The 17,152-nt window shown below is 31.1% G+C and overlaps 2 protein-coding genes across 2 annotated transcripts; both read right to left on the bottom strand.

Moving 5' to 3' along the window:
* Positions 1–3,747: 3,747 nt before the first annotated feature.
* Positions 3,748–5,739, bottom strand: LOC114410088 (U-box domain-containing protein 26-like). The gene has a single exon (XM_028373862.1). The coding sequence runs from the start codon at positions 5,152–5,154 to the stop codon at positions 3,973–3,975; it is 1,182 nt and encodes a 393-aa protein (XP_028229663.1). The 5' UTR covers positions 5,155–5,739; the 3' UTR covers positions 3,748–3,972.
* A 7,486-nt stretch (positions 5,740–13,225) lies between these two features.
* On the bottom strand, positions 13,226–17,152 carry LOC114410087 (cation/H(+) antiporter 15-like). Its single transcript, XM_028373861.1, has 3 exons — positions 16,503–17,152; positions 14,916–15,914; positions 13,226–14,732 (listed from the first exon to the last, which is right to left on the bottom strand). Exons 1-3 carry the CDS (start codon positions 16,713–16,715, stop codon positions 13,461–13,463), a joined length of 2,484 nt encoding a protein of 827 aa, XP_028229662.1. The 5' UTR covers positions 16,716–17,152; the 3' UTR covers positions 13,226–13,460.

The following is a 17,152-nucleotide window of genomic DNA, read 5'->3' as shown; positions in this document are numbered from 1 at the left end:
TCTCCCTATTTTACAGACTTACATTTTGGTACAGAATACAATAAGTTTTTTTTTTTTTTTTAAAAAAAAAAGCAATTCTATTCAAGTTAAATAATAAAAATATATATTAGACGATAATTTTTTTTCTTCAAATGAGTCAAGGATTTAATAAAAATAATAACGTCCCATTAATTAATCTAGTATTGAATGATAAAGTTACAATGATATTTAAGAACCCTTATACTCCTACTACTTTGGTTAGACACTATCCTTGGAGTGCAGAATTTTATAATGTGGTTACAATTACTAAAAATCATTGATTCATTAGTATTGTGTTGTAGCTGTTGCGGACCGGCAATCACTGCGCCAATTTAAAACCCCGTGCCAACTATAACAATGCATTTACTCATTTTTGAAATTTGACAGCTCCAAATATTACTACTACTGCTAATTAAGTACCTATGCACTCGTATAATAACAAAAAATTATATTATATGTTGGACTAAAATATATAAGTAAGTTGAATTAATTTTATTTTATTTTATGTTTTTTTAAAATATTTTTTATTTAATTGTAATTTTATTTTTAATGATTTATTTTTATTCATGATAGTAAGTTTTAATGAAGAGTATTTTAAAAATAACTTTATTTTTTATTTGAGATTATAAAAATTAAATGATGTCAATTAATTTTTTTAATTAATGTAAAATTAGTTATTTTTATTTATATATGAGTTTAGAGGGAGTATAACTCTCAGATATTGCTTGTTATTCTATAAATATTGATTAAGAATTTAATAAAATAATTTTTTTTTATCAAAAATCATGTCAAGAATGTATGAAAAATTAGACTTAATAATATTAAAAAGAAAATTATTGACACAAATAGTTCAATATTTGGATTCTTGAGATTTAATTCTTCAACCTAAAATTGCAATTACTCCATATACTAGTTAGACATAAAAAAAAGGTAATAGCAACGGCATATAGTGAAATTGTATTGAGAGGCCAAAATTTATTCAAGAAAAACAGCAAAAATAAATATTATATCTACTTATATAAAAAATAAATAGAATAATGATTTTTTTTATTATAAAAGATCAGAATTGAAATTTACATGTTGGTAAAAAACCTAAAGTAGTATTGATAGGATATAATATAATATTTTAAAATTATTAAAAAATGAAAGTATAGGATACAAATTATTCTGCTAAATAAAAAAAAACATTTAAACAAAACTAATAAATACAAAATAACTCGTGTATCACACCATTTACATATTTAATAGTTTTTATTTGTGTTTTGAATATTTTAATTGAATTGTGCCAACCACTAATTCTTTCCCCAAACCGATTCCCTCACAGGTTATCCAGTGTCTCGAAGCACAGTGTAGTAAACAAAAATCAATGGATCTTGCTCCTACAGTCAATTTTTTAACTGTACAAATCTAAACCCTTGAAAACATTTTATTTTATATTAAAATAAGAGAAAATAATACATGTATAATAAATTATTTTTTTTTATAAAAATTATATTTATCGTTATCAGTTTTCAGTATAAATTTGTTTACACTGTTAAATACTAAACTCTTAAAATAAAACATAAAATTTGCTTAAAAAAACTACTTAGCATTGGATGGAAAGCTGTATGTTATGCAGTCCAATGTTGAACTGTAGAAGATCCAATTCCCCAAGGAATTGTATAGAAATCTGATAAAGTTGGGAGTAAGTACAATCAATATCTCCTAAGTCTTTGGGCTTAGCTTTTTCTGTACCATTTATAAGGACAGGACATGGGGAGAGAGGGAGATTCCATGGAACCCAAGTCCCATCAATTGGCAGCTATACAAACATTGATGCTGTTACCCATATGCATTGTTTTGCAATTATATTCACGTAAAGAGAAGAGAAGTCATGACAATTTACAAACTTGTTTGTCAATAGCCACAACATTAATTTTAATTTTATTATTTGGTTCCAAAAAGATGCACTAAGACCCTTCACAAGGTGGGCAATCACCACTCACCGGTCACCCCCCACACAGTCATATATGCACATATCTTTTCTTTCTCTTTTTTTGGTCAATTTGCATATACATATATATCTTACCTGCCTGCTTGGAAAAGTGGTTCTTATGTTGGGTTAAATCACTATAAGGGTGGAACGTGGAATCGAATTTTGATGGGGGAAAAAATAAGAAAGAAAAAGCCAAAAGATCACAAGCCAAAGGGCGAAATAAAAGGTGGAAAAGGAATTTGTCCTTTGAAATCATTTTAGTTGGTGCCCCCAATTCGTTCAACCTAAAAATCAAAAGGTGCATCATGACCCTCTACTACGTGCCTCGTATCATGGGGATGTGACTCCATTTTGCTTCTCAGATAAAGTGTCTCCAATAGGGTTAAGAGACCGTAGAAAATAGAAATGGACCATCATGGGTGAAAGAGATATTGCTACCACATAATCTTACTATACCCCACTACTTTCAATTCACTTGATTTGAATTGAATGCCTCATTTGCCTTTCGCATATATAAATTTACTTGATTAATTAGTTAATTAAACGTCATTTTATTACCGACACAGATAATGCAATTACTTGCTTGCGTGGTTAATTAAGCTGGTCCTTAATTATATTCAATTTTGTCAAAGAATTGGGATAGTGGGCTCTTGTGACGATGCATTATTGATCAAATTAATCTCACCCCCTCCCCCTCTTTCCTTTTTCTTCAGTGTATATAAAATCATTCTTTGCACCTATATCGTCAAGAAAGTGACTCTATTCTTGTCAAATCAAATGCAATTTTTAACTTGATTATCATGATATTTTCCTTGATTAGTAGTCTAATTAGTTTGTCTTACAACTAGTTTGAATTTATCGTATATGTTTAACCTTATAGTCGCATATGTATTTACTATTTTATTTTTGTGTAAGACTATCACTATCATGTTTGATGTCTGAATAACTCAGGGCGGTGCATGCATTTGTTATTTATCTTGATAGAAATTATTCTTTATACGTTGTGCTCTAGTATCTTGTATGTTAATGTCATATAGTTTGCAATTATATTTAAAATTAGTAGTGAATTGACGGATGATATCTGCAATTTTATCCTGACTTGGATGTTTTCCTGCTTTAAGGGATTACTTGTTTTTTTTACTATAAATAAATATTTTAAATAATAAAATTTTATTTAGAAATATTTAAACAAAAAATTATGTTATAAGAATAGTTTGTATTCGTAAAATTAGTTTTAATTATGAAATTGAGAAAACAAAGAAACTCAAAGTTGTATGACATGTCCATTCGGCTAAATTAACGACAAACACCTCCCACAAAATTTACATTGTAACTAATCTTATCATATAATAAATATTCTTGATTCCAATAAAATTGCCCGAAGAAAAAACACTTGCAGTTGTAAATAAATAAGTAAGAAAAAAACGTATTCAATACTTTAGTAAATTTACTTTCACCACAGTGGAGTTTCCAGAATCAATTCTACCTTACTGCCAAACATCGCATGGTACACAATTGCATCCACTTCAGGAATTTGCACTGATCATGTACTCGATGTTCACTCTCGCTCTTTTATCCTAGACTTTGTTGTTAGGTGTAACATCTTTTTGAACATCTCCTTCAGATTATTTTCTCAATCAAGAAAAAGTTAAAGATTGTCCATGATGAGAAAATTTCTTCAAATCTCTCTATATAGGTTCATGCTAACAAGATAACATTTATAAGGCCAATAAGCTGTTAATTAGCACTTCAGAGGTAGAACTCTTTCCATCATCTCCATTAAATGTAAGGTTGGTAGGTTGCAATCAAACATACCAACTAGATATTTTCACTTGTGAATACAACTTAGTTTTAAAATATGATATTCGAAGATTACAAAGTATATGGGTACAAATACTGCACATAGACAACAAGACCCCCCCCCAAAGAGTCATCAAAATACTAATTATTATGAACATTTATTTTTCACATTTCACAATCTACACCTGTTTTGGTTCCTCAATCCACTTGGATCTTAGCAACTTGAGCAGCATTCTTGCCTTTGTTTTAGTTTTGGTGCCACACTGACTCTGCAGAAGAAACAGCAACTGAGTCAAAACTCCAGCTTCAATTGCTTCCTCTCTTGCACGCCCAAAATCACAACAAATAATTGCAAGTATCCCAACAGCACTCTCACTACACTCTTGATTGCACACCCTGAAAACCATCTTCACCAGAGTTTCAACTCCATTAGGGTGATTCACCAACGCCTCTTTAGCACTCTCTAGCACCAAAAGCTTCTTTATTATTGCCATCGCCAATGGAGCAGCGTTCTTCTGCCTTGTTTCACAACCTGAAATGTATGTTATGACCCCATCAATTGCTCCTTCCCTCACCAAATTCTCTCTGTTAGATTGCAAGGAACATAATGCTAACATGGCCTTAATTGCAACCTTGGAAACCTCACAATTTTGGCGAACAAGTACAACGATCTCATGCACTAGTTTGTGAGAGTGTCCAAGCATGTGACATACCTCTTCTGTTTGTGGTGATGCTATTGAATCTATGATATGGCAAAGACTAGTCTTAACCGAGCTAGTTCCCTTTTCAAATAGTAGCAAAAAAGTTGCTAGCTTAGACTCATCTTTGATCATATTTAGAGGCTCCAAACTCACAAGAGGCAACAGCTTTAGAATGCAAGAAAGTGCTAGCTCAGTGAACTCCCTGTTGTGACTTTTTGAGAGCCGAGAACCAAAAACTAGTTCCAAAAGCAGTGGCAAGAAACTCAGTTGGTGGAAGTAAGATTTTCTGAAGGAGCAATACTCATCAGAGAGGACTCTAATTTTCTCGAGTGCTTGGAGCTTGTTTTCCAATTGGGGTGATTCAAGGGTGTGCTTAAGTGCAGCTAAATAATCAATAGTGGCAGAGTTACCAAATTGGGGACCCAATTGGAGCCACTGGTCGATCAAGTGGCGAAGAGTGTGGTTGGGAACAATGGATGGATCATGAAGCTTCTGCATTGTCACGGGGCATGTGAGATTTCCTGTGGAAAACCATTTCTCTATGCTTGATCTGTCATAGGTTTGGCCTGTGCACAAAGTCACTGGATCTTCGAACAAGTCCAAGCTGATGGGGCATCTGAACAAGTGAGGAATGGTAATTTCAATTTGGGCTTCGTTCATGGAAAGAAACTGAAAATTGAAGGGAAGATTATTTCCAAAGACCAAAGAAAAAAGCAAACAGTGGTTACTAATTACTAAAATGGAACACTTTCAATTCAACAAAGTGACAGAAAATCAAAGTAGTGGGATGCTTCTGGAGATATGATGTTGGGGGCAGCTTAAAGTTTGAGGCTTTAGGAGTGGCCAATACAAGACAAGCATTTTTTTTTAGGCACTAACTAAAACACTAATGCCATAAAGATGGTGTCAGAAAGTAGGATACTTTTTTTTCTTCTTTGGCTACTAAAGCCTTGAGACAGCAGAAGTTAATGACAAGAAGGTGGAAACTAGAAAGTGGTGTGGTGTGGTGCCTGAGTGAGTGAGTGGGAGAGGACTGAGAAATGGACCATTATGAGTTGCAAGTGATGGGGTAAAAGAAAAGTTGGGGACTTACAATTCCAAAATGGACACAGAACAGAAAAGAAGAGAAGAGTGGAGTGTGAGAGGAAGTTTATTTAAGCCTGCAGTTTCTGCCTGACAGACAAGACAGTGGGAGAAAGAGAAAGAGCAAAAGTGCAATCTTAGTTGGAAAAAACAGGAAAGAACACCCACATACAGAGGTCCAAGAAACAGACCTTATCACAACTAATAATATAGAATAATTGTGGGAATGGTCCCCACCTTGCCCCTACCAATCCAGTCAAACTGACCCACCAAAAGGGAAAATTATTGTTTATGTCTTTCAAGTTTGAATCACCTATTACCTGAGGAACCAAGAAATTTGTGGCATTTATTTTCTTTTTTTAATGTGTTTTTTTAGCATATTACAGTGGCACTTGATGTAGTTTTTTTGAAATTGTACATGCTATTTTTATTTTTTTAATCTTTAGAACTTTTTTATAAGATTTTTTGGTATAATGTGTTTTTTAAGTAACAACTAGTGTCTATCTAATGTATTTCAAATAATTAAGGAACTTACAGTGAGAAATTAAAAAAAAAAAACAAGAATATGTAAGTTATGTAACTTGTAATGGATAAGAAAATTGTTAGGAGTTTAAACTCTAATCTACAATGAATAGGATTTTACTTTTTTTCCTGTTCTCAGTTCACACTCTCTTCTTTTATTATCTCTTTTTTCCTTTCTTTTAAACCTGACTTTTATATATAATGAAAACTTGGTTGGAATGGTTCACCTTTAAGTACCTTCAAATTTTCTGAATGAGATTAATTCCAATAAACAATAAAAAAAATACTCTTTTTATAATTATATGGACACAAAAAAAATATGTTGGATATCAGAGAGTGTGCTGTGTGCTTGCCACCTATTTTTTTCATTTAGATTTTTAAAAAAATTTGCTTGGTACTGTGTTTCATAGTGGAAGGAACTGTATTTAATGTTAGTCATAAGGCTCATGAGAGGAGCAATAATATGGGAAACCACTGGATGACTAGACAACGTATGATATTTATTATAAGTTCATAACTCAAATCGCATGAAAGGAATATTCCATCTTTGCGTTCTCTCCCTTGCCTGGATTTCACAGCGCAGTAATAAAAAAAAAATAAATTGGTTCAACCGTCAATTTGGGGATAAATAGTAGTAAGTGGCATGTTGATGGACCCAAATAGATCTTCAACTTCAACGAGGCTTATTGCACGTTGTCAAATTATGAACTCAAATCATTTCAACTCACCCCAAGTTGCTGTCCCCCTTTACTACTCATTATACGTTATTAGAAAAATTCAAAAAGATGAATAAGGTTAAAGAGGTAGCTTCTGAGGAAATGATTTCCTTTTTTTTTTTCTTCTCAGTGGAGATTGAAAAGTTTTCACTTTTAATAAAATAATCATCAAAAGGATTATGTGAAAATTAAATTATAGTTTTGCAAAATAATTATATATATTTGTTCGTTATCATAAAAAATCTGATATAACATTTAGTTTTTTTTTTAAAAAAAGTCAAGGTACATCTAATAGTAGATTATAACTTTTATTTCCAACCCCCTTAATAACTATCTTTACAAATCATCTACATATATAATAAATTAATCCAAATACACTTCATATAGTTACTTCTTATTTTAAAAAAATCACTTCAAACAATTTTTATCATCTTTAATTGAAATTATTGGAAAATAAAATATACATAATGCTGGTCAATATAGTAATAAAAGTTAAATTTATTTAATTTTATATTAATTAATTTTATATTAACCTCATAAGGAATATAGTTATTATTTTATTCTATCATGAGCACTTTCTATTAACTCAATTCAAACCCAGTGTTACAATAATTTAATGGAATATCTGAATTTTCAACTTTGTAGACCAGAAGGTTCCTAATAAATTTGAATATATGCACTCGGCTGGAGAATAAGCATGTACATGCACAGGACCGCGGGAACTGCAAGCCATTTAATTAGGCAGTGGCTTAAGCCCTCGTCTTCAAATTATTTTAGGCTTAAATTTTTTTATACTTTTTTAAAAAATATTTATATTAACTATTAATTTAAATTATTATATGATATATTATATATGAGAAAAAAATATTATATATTGACAGTGTAAATTTTTTTTACATAATTATTTGTGTTGAAAAATTTATTAACTTTTAAAATAATTATTTTATAATAATTCAAACTGATTTGTGATTAAATGATAGATATATAGACATTAAACTCATTATGTATTATTATTTTTGGTAATTATGCTGATTTTTAAAATGATTATATGTAATTCAAACGTTGATATGTGATTGGATGATATTTAATAATAAATATATAGATATTAAACTCATTACGTATTATTATTTTTATGAGTAAGACCATAATTTTAAAATTGTATTAATTGAACAATTAAAAACTTGAAACCAATATGGATTATATTGTTGTATTTTTCTTCGAAAATATCTCAAGTTCTACCAAATATTATAATATTGAAGATCTAGATTTAATTTTAAAAATAGAGATATTACACAAAATATAAATATAGAGAAAAGAAATTTATATTTCACTAAAAAATATTCCTCTTCAAATATATATTATTTTTTGAAATGTTATTTGATAATGCTAGTAATTAATTATTGTTATTGTTGAAAGTAAATTTTCAAAATTAAAATTTCTTTGATATTAATTATGTTAAATGATAAATTAAATGTTCTTTTATGGTTTTATATATTGATAGTAAAAGTTTAAAAACACTTAATTATATAACTTTGAATAAAAATTTTGTAATTGGTAAAAAAGAATAAGATTTGATAAATCATATTAAATTATCAGTCTTTAAATATATTTGTCTAAGATGTTGAAAGGGTGATCTTAAAACGGTTAGACATGGTCCGTACATCTTCCTAAGAATTTGCACTGACTAGGCTGTGTCCTTGTTTCGATTTTTTGACTGACCAAACTTTTCCTTCATCATCGTTACCATTTTGTCAATGTTATACAGCATTTGTCGCAGCCCATGCATGTATTCTTCATCCTCAGCACTTCACACGCCCTCTTTCTAGATCTCTATTATATTTATTGATTAAATGAAAGTTATTAAATTAATATTGCTATATTTACTGCTATGGGGTTAATTTTTTACGAAAGCCATGCATGACCACAAAATGTTCAGAGGGAAGAAATAATTTGTTTTGCACGATGATATTCGCATGACTATTGTTCTATTTGGATGATTTTTTTCTTAAATACTTATAAAAAAATAAAATTAATTTTAACTTACGAGAAAAATTTATTTTATTTTTTTCTTCTCTTATAGTGTTTATGAAAAGAATTTCAAACATGACTTATGTATGTAGCTATATTATATACAAGTAGACTTAAAAAGAAAGTAATAAATCCTAATTGATCCTTTGAGTAAGATAACTAAGAATGCCTAAATCATTATCCTAGTTGTCATAATTAGAAAAGTCTAAATCATTGTCCTAATTACAATAATAAGGAAAACCTAAATCATTGTCCTAATTATATTAATTAGAAGAACCTAAAGCATTATCCTAATTATAGTAACTAAGAAAGCTAATGACTATAGTAAATCATAGAAAATCACTATCAATATGGTTAGTGATCTTGAGAATAAAGGTACAATTCGGTAAATTAAGATATAATCAGTATTTTCCTCGCTACCTCCTAACATTGGTGCATAGAGATTTCATGAAATGCCCAAGAGCATTTATAATGGAAGTTGATTGATGGGTTGTTTTAAAAAAATATTATTTTAATATGTTACATGTGATTTTCAGTTGTTTAAAAATGAAAAGATTTGCTTATATATATATAAATTATTATTACTCATGAGTTTAACTTTATATTAAATATAGGAGGAAAAAATACATGCAATATTTACAAGTTAAATAACTTGTTAGTAGAAATATTTATTGGAGAGAAAATGAATTGAGTTGGTTAAGTTTGAGGTGAAAAAAATTAGGTTGCTTATATTAATAACTTGAAGATGCTCTAACTTAACAAATGGATCGAAAACGGAAAGCAGTTTCTCTCAATGAATTTTTTAAACTGTTTGCGAGTTGTGTATGAGTAGAAACAATAGAAGGCTAAAGATTCTCATGAATGATTTCATTTCAAATAGGATGAACGAAAATAAAATAAATTAAGCTAATAAGATCATTTAAACTTTTTTATAAATTAAAATTAATTTATACAACTTAACTTGTGAAATCATTAGAATAGAGAATTTCTAGAAATGTAATTAATGTGATGTGATTATAAGTTGATTTTAACTTATTAAAATTATTTAAAAAATATAAATTAACTTATTTATTTATCTTTTTATGGGAGACTAATTGGGATGGTTTGGTTATGATTATTTTTGTTTTTTTAACCCCTCTCTCTCTCACCCTTAATTTGTACCCAGCATATCTGACAATTGAGTAGGCAAGAAAACCAAGTTAAAATAAATGTTCCCTTGAAAACAGGTAAGCTCGCCAACGAAGGAAATTGAAACAGAGAAAGAGACCGAACAACAAATTGACAAAAAGATTGCCACCAATAAAACTTTAGAGTAAAGAATACTTTAAAGAAATTTTAGCCTTTGAACCCTATTTTGTCTGTCTTGGTCTTTGAACGTATAATTAATTATAGTATTATTTTTTAAAGTAATAAATAAATTCTTTATTAAAAGTTAACCCCAATAAAACAGTTGAAATTACTATTCTTTTAATAACATAATAAATAAATTTTGGTCTTAACTTATCATAATTCTCTTCTTATTTTAAAATACACACCTATATATCTAGATAAGAATAAACTAAAAATTCTATAATGAAACTATTTTTTTTATTTCTTGGAATGTCTTTACACTTTATAGTTGCATGTGAGATTAATTCAGTTGATCATAAAATGGCATTCTTAAATAACTTATTCGAATTTCATCTTTTCTTGAAACCTCAATTACCTTACAAGTACGCTCAAACTCTCTTGGTAACGTAACATTATAAACAATACCAACACTGCAATAATCATAACTAGCTAACAAAATTGACAATGGTTTTTACTTTTAATCAATTAATCGTGGGTTGGGGACTTTGCCCCGTCCCAATCAGCAAAATAAAAAAATAAAAAAAAAATAAGAGGATGGTTAATCAAAACATATGTATACAATATATACGTGTTTCAATGTGCTTGAATTAATACTCGATCCTTAAACACAAATTTCATTAACACATTTTTTTCTATTGAAGATAAATGTAGATGATTTATAATAATTCACACACATTATTTAATTAACTAAACTAGATCCTAATATTAATTACTTAGTTAGATTTTATATGACTTAGTTATTTTTGAATTGCAATTTTGATTTAATTAGGTTAGGTTTTGGAAGAGTAAGAACACAAAAATTGTTTAAATTTTGAGTAAGAAAATTAAAAGATCTGATTGATTTAAGAGAGACACTAATGAGGACTATTAAGAAGACTCATACATGCCTTAAACTTAAATTTTTGAAAAACAAATATATTTATTTTATTTTTATACTTTATTTCCATCTCATTTTTGTTATCACATCACATACCATATATATTGATTTCTCTCTTTACCTTTATCTCTTTTCTTCTTATCCCATTCTACTTTTAAACCTAATTCATTCCATTTTGTTGTGAACGCATATCAAATTGTCAAGATCATGTAATGCCATATATTGTTGTGATTACTCTTTTGGATTTTTGATAAAAATGTCTTCCTAACTTTTTGACTCTTTTATATTGCATTATTTGATCAAGAAAATACAGTCTCTCAATAATTATTTCACAAATATTGTTATAGAAATATTTTTCATATATTAAGAAGTTATAGCACAACTTAATTTTTTGCATTATACTAAATTTTTGATCCACTAAACGAAATGTAGTATAATTAGATCCTTTTTAAAAATGAATTCGTTTGTATTTGTTCGATCAAGTGACGGGACTTGAATTATAAGAAAGAATGGTAAGTGGATGTTTATAAGAAAAACCCTAAATATCAATTTTCAGCTTTTAAGAGTTGTAGTCTTCAAGACTTCTAGAATTGCATGCACAAAGAAGAAGGATAGGATAGAACACATGTTTAATACTTTGGAGGGTCAAATTAAACAACTGAATACCGTGACAATGACAACATTCGTAAATAACTTGAATTCTTCAATACAACAGGAAAAACGACGAAATTTCTATGTAAGTTAGGATATATATATATAGACACACACTAGCGGTCCAACATTTCGTAAGCCAAAATTGACATTGTGTCCACTTTTTATGCGAAATGGGGAATTTATTTATAAAAAATGCCATTTTAAACAATTCAACAATCACATTATGAACATTTCGATATGATATCTTTCAGTTTTCAAGAAACTCAATGATTATTGTTTCCAAGATTTTCCCAGTGGTTCTCACGCTTTAGGCCATCATTAATTTTGCCAATTGCAGCCCCCGTGAAGGGTCCACTTTGATGGTGGTTTTTGAATTGTAATTATATACCACGTGTTTAGGGATGGCCAAGAAATCATGCTGCTGCATCCATGGACGACGAAGTTTGTTCTTAATGGGTTTTTCCTTACAACATTTGAGAGCAAAAGTCCTCCTCGGTTTGACTATGATAACTATCGTTTAGATTAGATAATCTTGTAAGGAAAAACCCTAAACACATTTGCAAGAGAAAATAAAATAAAATATTTTTTCTATAAACTAAAATTAATGTATAAGTTTTTTTTATAGAAATTTATGTATAAGTTAATTTGTAGAACTTTTGTGGTATTAACTTCTCTAAAAAAAATAATTTTTATTTTATACATAAATGACTAATTTTAGCTTATAATTTTTTTTTTATTTTTTTCTTCTAAAAATCTTAAAAAGGAATTATCCAAAGAGGCTTAATAAATTTATGTATATTGAGTGAGAGTGGAATATATTATAATTAAAAAACTTTTATTAATTATTATATTATTGGTTCGATCCTTATGAAATATAATTTTAAAAAAAATCAAGAGTTTAAAGTGGAACTAAACTTTGAGAATTAATCTCATAATTAATCCGAAAGTCGAAGTTTATGAAAATACTTGAATCCTAATACTTGGGATATATCCCATTGAGAAGGGCGCCAAAGTCCATATTACTTTGATTATAAAAAATAAATAAATTATTATATCATTAATAAGTTTATATAAAACATAACTTTATTACTTTAGTTATTAGATTATAATATATAATTATTATAATAGTGATAATTACATTTCGTTTCTATACTTTTAGACTATTTTATTCTTTCACGAATCTTATGTATATCGAATTTCAAATGATCAAAATATTTAACAATGATAAATATCATAGAGCAAGAAGAAAAGAGAGGAAAACAAAACACACAACTTCTAAGGTGGAATGAAAGTATACATTCACATTCTAATTTTTCAGCATAAATACAAAGACTGGTTTTGAATGAAAATACAATGTTACATTACAAGCAAAATAAGCTCGAGTAACAATTTAGCAGAACCACTGGGTCAAAAGTCACCCAATTTCACCTATTATAGATTGACTGAATTGATTACACACATATATATATTTGTCTTCCAAAATATAAGAAAAAAGTCTCAATTGAGTAAATTCTATGAAGCAGTTATCAAATATCAACAAAACAAATTGTGCTAATAAAACTGTATGTACATTTCTTGTAAGAGTTGAAAAAGGTACAAACAAAAAACAACTACTCGGCCACAAGACATAATAATACAAAAGCAACGGTACATAGACAAAAAGAAAAGAAAAGAAAAGAAATCTTCTGTACTCTGTTATGACACAACAAGCAGGAAGCAGGTATAATTAAAATTGTCTAGTGTTCTGAACCGAACATTTTATGTCCTGGTGGTAGTGGTGTGGATTCTTCACCATATGGTGTTTCTAATCCTTCATATTGTGAACCATCCCCAACATATTGTTGCAGCACCAACACTGAAGCAGTGGCTGCAAAATCTGAAGATGCTAGCATATCCCCAATTGCCCCTATCTCAGGACACTCACTCCAATCAGTGAGTCCTGCAGTGAGTGGTGATATCACCCCTTGACCTCTCCCAACTATGAAAAGGTCATGAATGTCATCCATTGTTCTTATTGCTGCCACTGTGTCCTCACCATTGCTGACCACCTTCTCAACATAATCAACCGCATCATCATCCCCACACCTCATCCTAAACTCATGTATAAGCTTCTCATCATGCTGCTTCTGAATATCCCTATCTGTTTGCACTGTCAGCACCCTTGGTTCATCCAAATCAATACCACCATGTTGTTGCCTCAATGGCTCTACTTGTACTTGATCACTTTGGACAAAACGCATTACGGTAAGGCTAATCCCGTGATGTTCCACCATTCTCCATCCATAGCACAATGCCTCTCTATCATCTGGTCCTCCAAAGAACAACACTGCTACATGATGAGATACTTGATTTCCCGCCAGACGGTTAGAGCCACTTAAGCCTTTATCCACTAGAATTCCGACCGAGCAAGGTGCATTTGCTAGCACATTCTGGTTGATGGATCTGTATGCCATGTTTGTTGCTTCCATTCCACCGTCAACCGTTTGTTGTTTGTGGAAAGGAACGATTATGAGGGACACGCGTTTGTCCAAGGCCAAATTGCAAATGTCTTCATGCATGGTGGAGTAAGGGGAAATTGCTGTTAAGGGCTGGACTGAGACGAATGAAGCATGCTGCTCATAGTTTTCAAAGGCTTTGATTATGTGGTCAGATTGAGCTTCTGTTCGATTAAGGGCAGGGGCATCTTGTTTTGCAGTGTTGTGAACAATGAGCATGGCTGATGTTCGGCCACTGAGTTCCACCAAATGGAGCACATAGACACATATTGGAGAGTTCTTTGTTGGATTAGAGGCTTCAAGGAGGTTGATCATCGTTGGAACGTTTCGAGGGGTGTGGACACAAAATAGGACTCTGAACTCGGCATCTAATTTTGATATCTCAATTGTTCTTCTTTTGTAACATATGCTATTTCTTGATGGCTTGTAAATGACTGATATGGCAGGTACAATAATTCCAGTCATTATCACTGTTATAACCACCATAATTGCGAATGATTCCTCATCAAAAACCTGCACACGGTTGTAAATGATCAACATGTATAAACCACTCATCTAGAGAGGAATTGATTGAGCTACTAGCATAATTCTCCTCATATAATTTTCTTCATATTTGTTAAACAAAGTATTGAATGCTTTATGTATTGAAGATAATAGAAGGATATAATATAACATTATTGATTATAGTATTAGTACCTTCTGGTCCTTCCCAACATTAAGCACGACCATTTCAACGAGGCCTTTTGTGTTCATGAGTAAACCAAGGGCAGCTCCTTCATGTATTGGCATTTCATAAAACAATGCAACCAAAATGGTTCCAACAACTTTACCAAGGCAGGCCAAAAAAATGACTATAATAAGAATTACCCAGGTGTATGAGCCATGGATGAGCCCTAGGTTAGTTTTAAGCCCACTAATGGCAAAAAAGAGAGGAAGCAAAAGTCCTGAAACAAAGTCTTCAAGCTTCTCCACAAGAGTGAAACTGAGTGGTCCATTTGGGATAGACAAACCAAACACAAAAGCTCCAAAAACAGCATGAGTCCCAATGGCATCAGTGATGAAGCCTGAGACCATGACCCCAGCTAGAATAAGAGATATGTAAAACTCACTGAAGGATTCACCTTCTGGGGTTTTCTTAACTAGGCATTTAGCTGCTGGTCTAACACCATAGGCACAAATGGCCACGAATACTACACTTGATATTAGAACCCAGAGAGAAGCCAAAGTAGTGATTTCAGTCTCAGCTAAAGCAATGGCTAAAGCTAACATAACCCAAGCACACACATCATTGATGAGTGCAGCTGAAAGAGCAAGCCTCCCCAATTCTGTGTTGACAAGTTTAAGCTCTGCAAGGATCCTAGCAAGAACAGGAAATGCAGTGACAGAGAGAGCAACACCAAGGAATAGTATATAAGTGCCTTGGTTTATGTCAGAGTCAGTTTTTTTTGCCAAAAGGTAGGAGAAGGCAATTCCAACGATAAAAGGTAGAATCATGCCAGCTATTGCTGAAGCCACAGCTTTTCTACCAACACTACGCATCACTGTTAGGTCCATCTCCACCCCTACCAAGAAGAGAAAATAAAGGAGACCAATGTTTGCCATTGTTTCAATCACCATCACACTTCTTAGAGGAAACACTGCATTGGCAAATGCTTCGTTTTGCCCAAGCACCGAAGGGCCCAACATTACTCCACCCTGCACTTGTGCAAAATAACAATATCTATCAGCAAAGAACCAATCAAGGTGATTGCATTTTAATCTTGCTTTATTTCCTTGTCACTTTTTGTTTCAAGAATTGTTTTCTAAAATAATTTCATTCTTTTCACCAATCAATTTCTTATCGAAAATCTATTAAATTTTTTAGATTGTTTTAAAAGCAAATATTTTTAAAAACAAAAAACAAAAACAGCTAGGAGATGTTTTCTCATTCCTTTCTTGTGTTTTTAGTACAAGAATGTGGATAATCTTAAGTGGTGTTGCATGCGGTAAAACATAAGCTTGGTGTGAATGTCTATTTTTTTTCCTTAGTCAAAGATCATGGTTATTTTTCAATCCACTAGATCAGAGACTAATTCCACTTACGACGTCTGACTGTCATTAGCCCAAAGAAATTTTACACATGAAAGAAATCAAACACTAGTTAACTATCCCGCTAAATAGATTATTTCCCCTACATGTAAACATTGGGGTCTTCCTCCACTGCTTCAATCCTTTCAAACACACCCTTAATCTTTTTTTTAACATCTAATGAAATTTGTGATGATGGTATAGAAATAAACTAACCAAGATTTCAGCAATTACACGTGGCTGGCGAAAAGGCTTGAGAATGAAGACGAATATGCGGGTGGCAACCACAACCAAAGTCAATTGCAAGATGAAAAGAGGTAGAGAATATTCCAAAGGGTTGTCTCCTTGCCACACCCCATTTGTTGTTATCATGGAAGGTGCATAACATACTATATAATCATCCGTTTTATTCGTTGCAACATCTGCCATTTTTTCCTTTGTACCTCCTTTCTTGTTACAGCAATATTCACTTCCTCTTACGTACAAATCCTAATAGAGGGCTCTTTCACGTGTCAATTATCCATTACTGGCTTTTGCCAAGGCACAAAAAGCATATACTATGTTCCAATGTCGTTAGTTAATGAGGCTTGCATGCAAATGCTGCATTGAAACTGAAAAAACAAATGCTTAATGGAAAAGAACGTGGTTTGAGTTTTGTTATTGGCAGATGAATTAACTTGAAGTGAGAAAGGGATATGCAGATAGACTAGAAAAAGTGAGAAAATAATATAAGGAGGGTAATTATGTATTGTTGTTTGATGAAAATTAGGATATGAGAGGAAGGCAGAGAGAAAAGAAGTGGGGTTCCTTTGATTTTGGTGGTTGTCCACTCCAATGGGAACTCTAGTTGAATTCTAAGGCCTATG

The sequence above is a fragment of the Glycine soja genome, chromosome 4 (genome assembly GCF_004193775.1).
Source record: "Glycine soja cultivar W05 chromosome 4, ASM419377v2, whole genome shotgun sequence".
NCBI classification, from domain to species: Eukaryota; Viridiplantae; Streptophyta; class Magnoliopsida; order Fabales; family Fabaceae; genus Glycine; species Glycine soja.
Note: the sequence above shows the minus strand (reverse complement) of the source record. Positions and strands in the feature narration are given on the sequence as shown.

Coding starts and splice junctions, on each gene's coding strand:
- LOC114410088 (XM_028373862.1), bottom strand. CDS start 5,154: ATGAACGAAGCCCAAATTGAAATTACCATTCCTCACTTGTTCAGATGC.
- LOC114410087 (XM_028373861.1), bottom strand. CDS start 16,715: ATGGCAGATGTTGCAACGAATAAAACGGATGATTATATAGTATGTTAT. Junction 15,915..16,502: donor GTGTAATTGCTGAAATCTTG/GTTAGTTTATTT, acceptor GCACAAGTGCAG/GGTGGAGTAATGTTGGGCCC. Junction 14,733..14,915: donor ATGTTGGGAAGGACCAGAAG/GTACTAATACTA, acceptor AACCGTGTGCAG/GTTTTTGATGAGGAATCATT.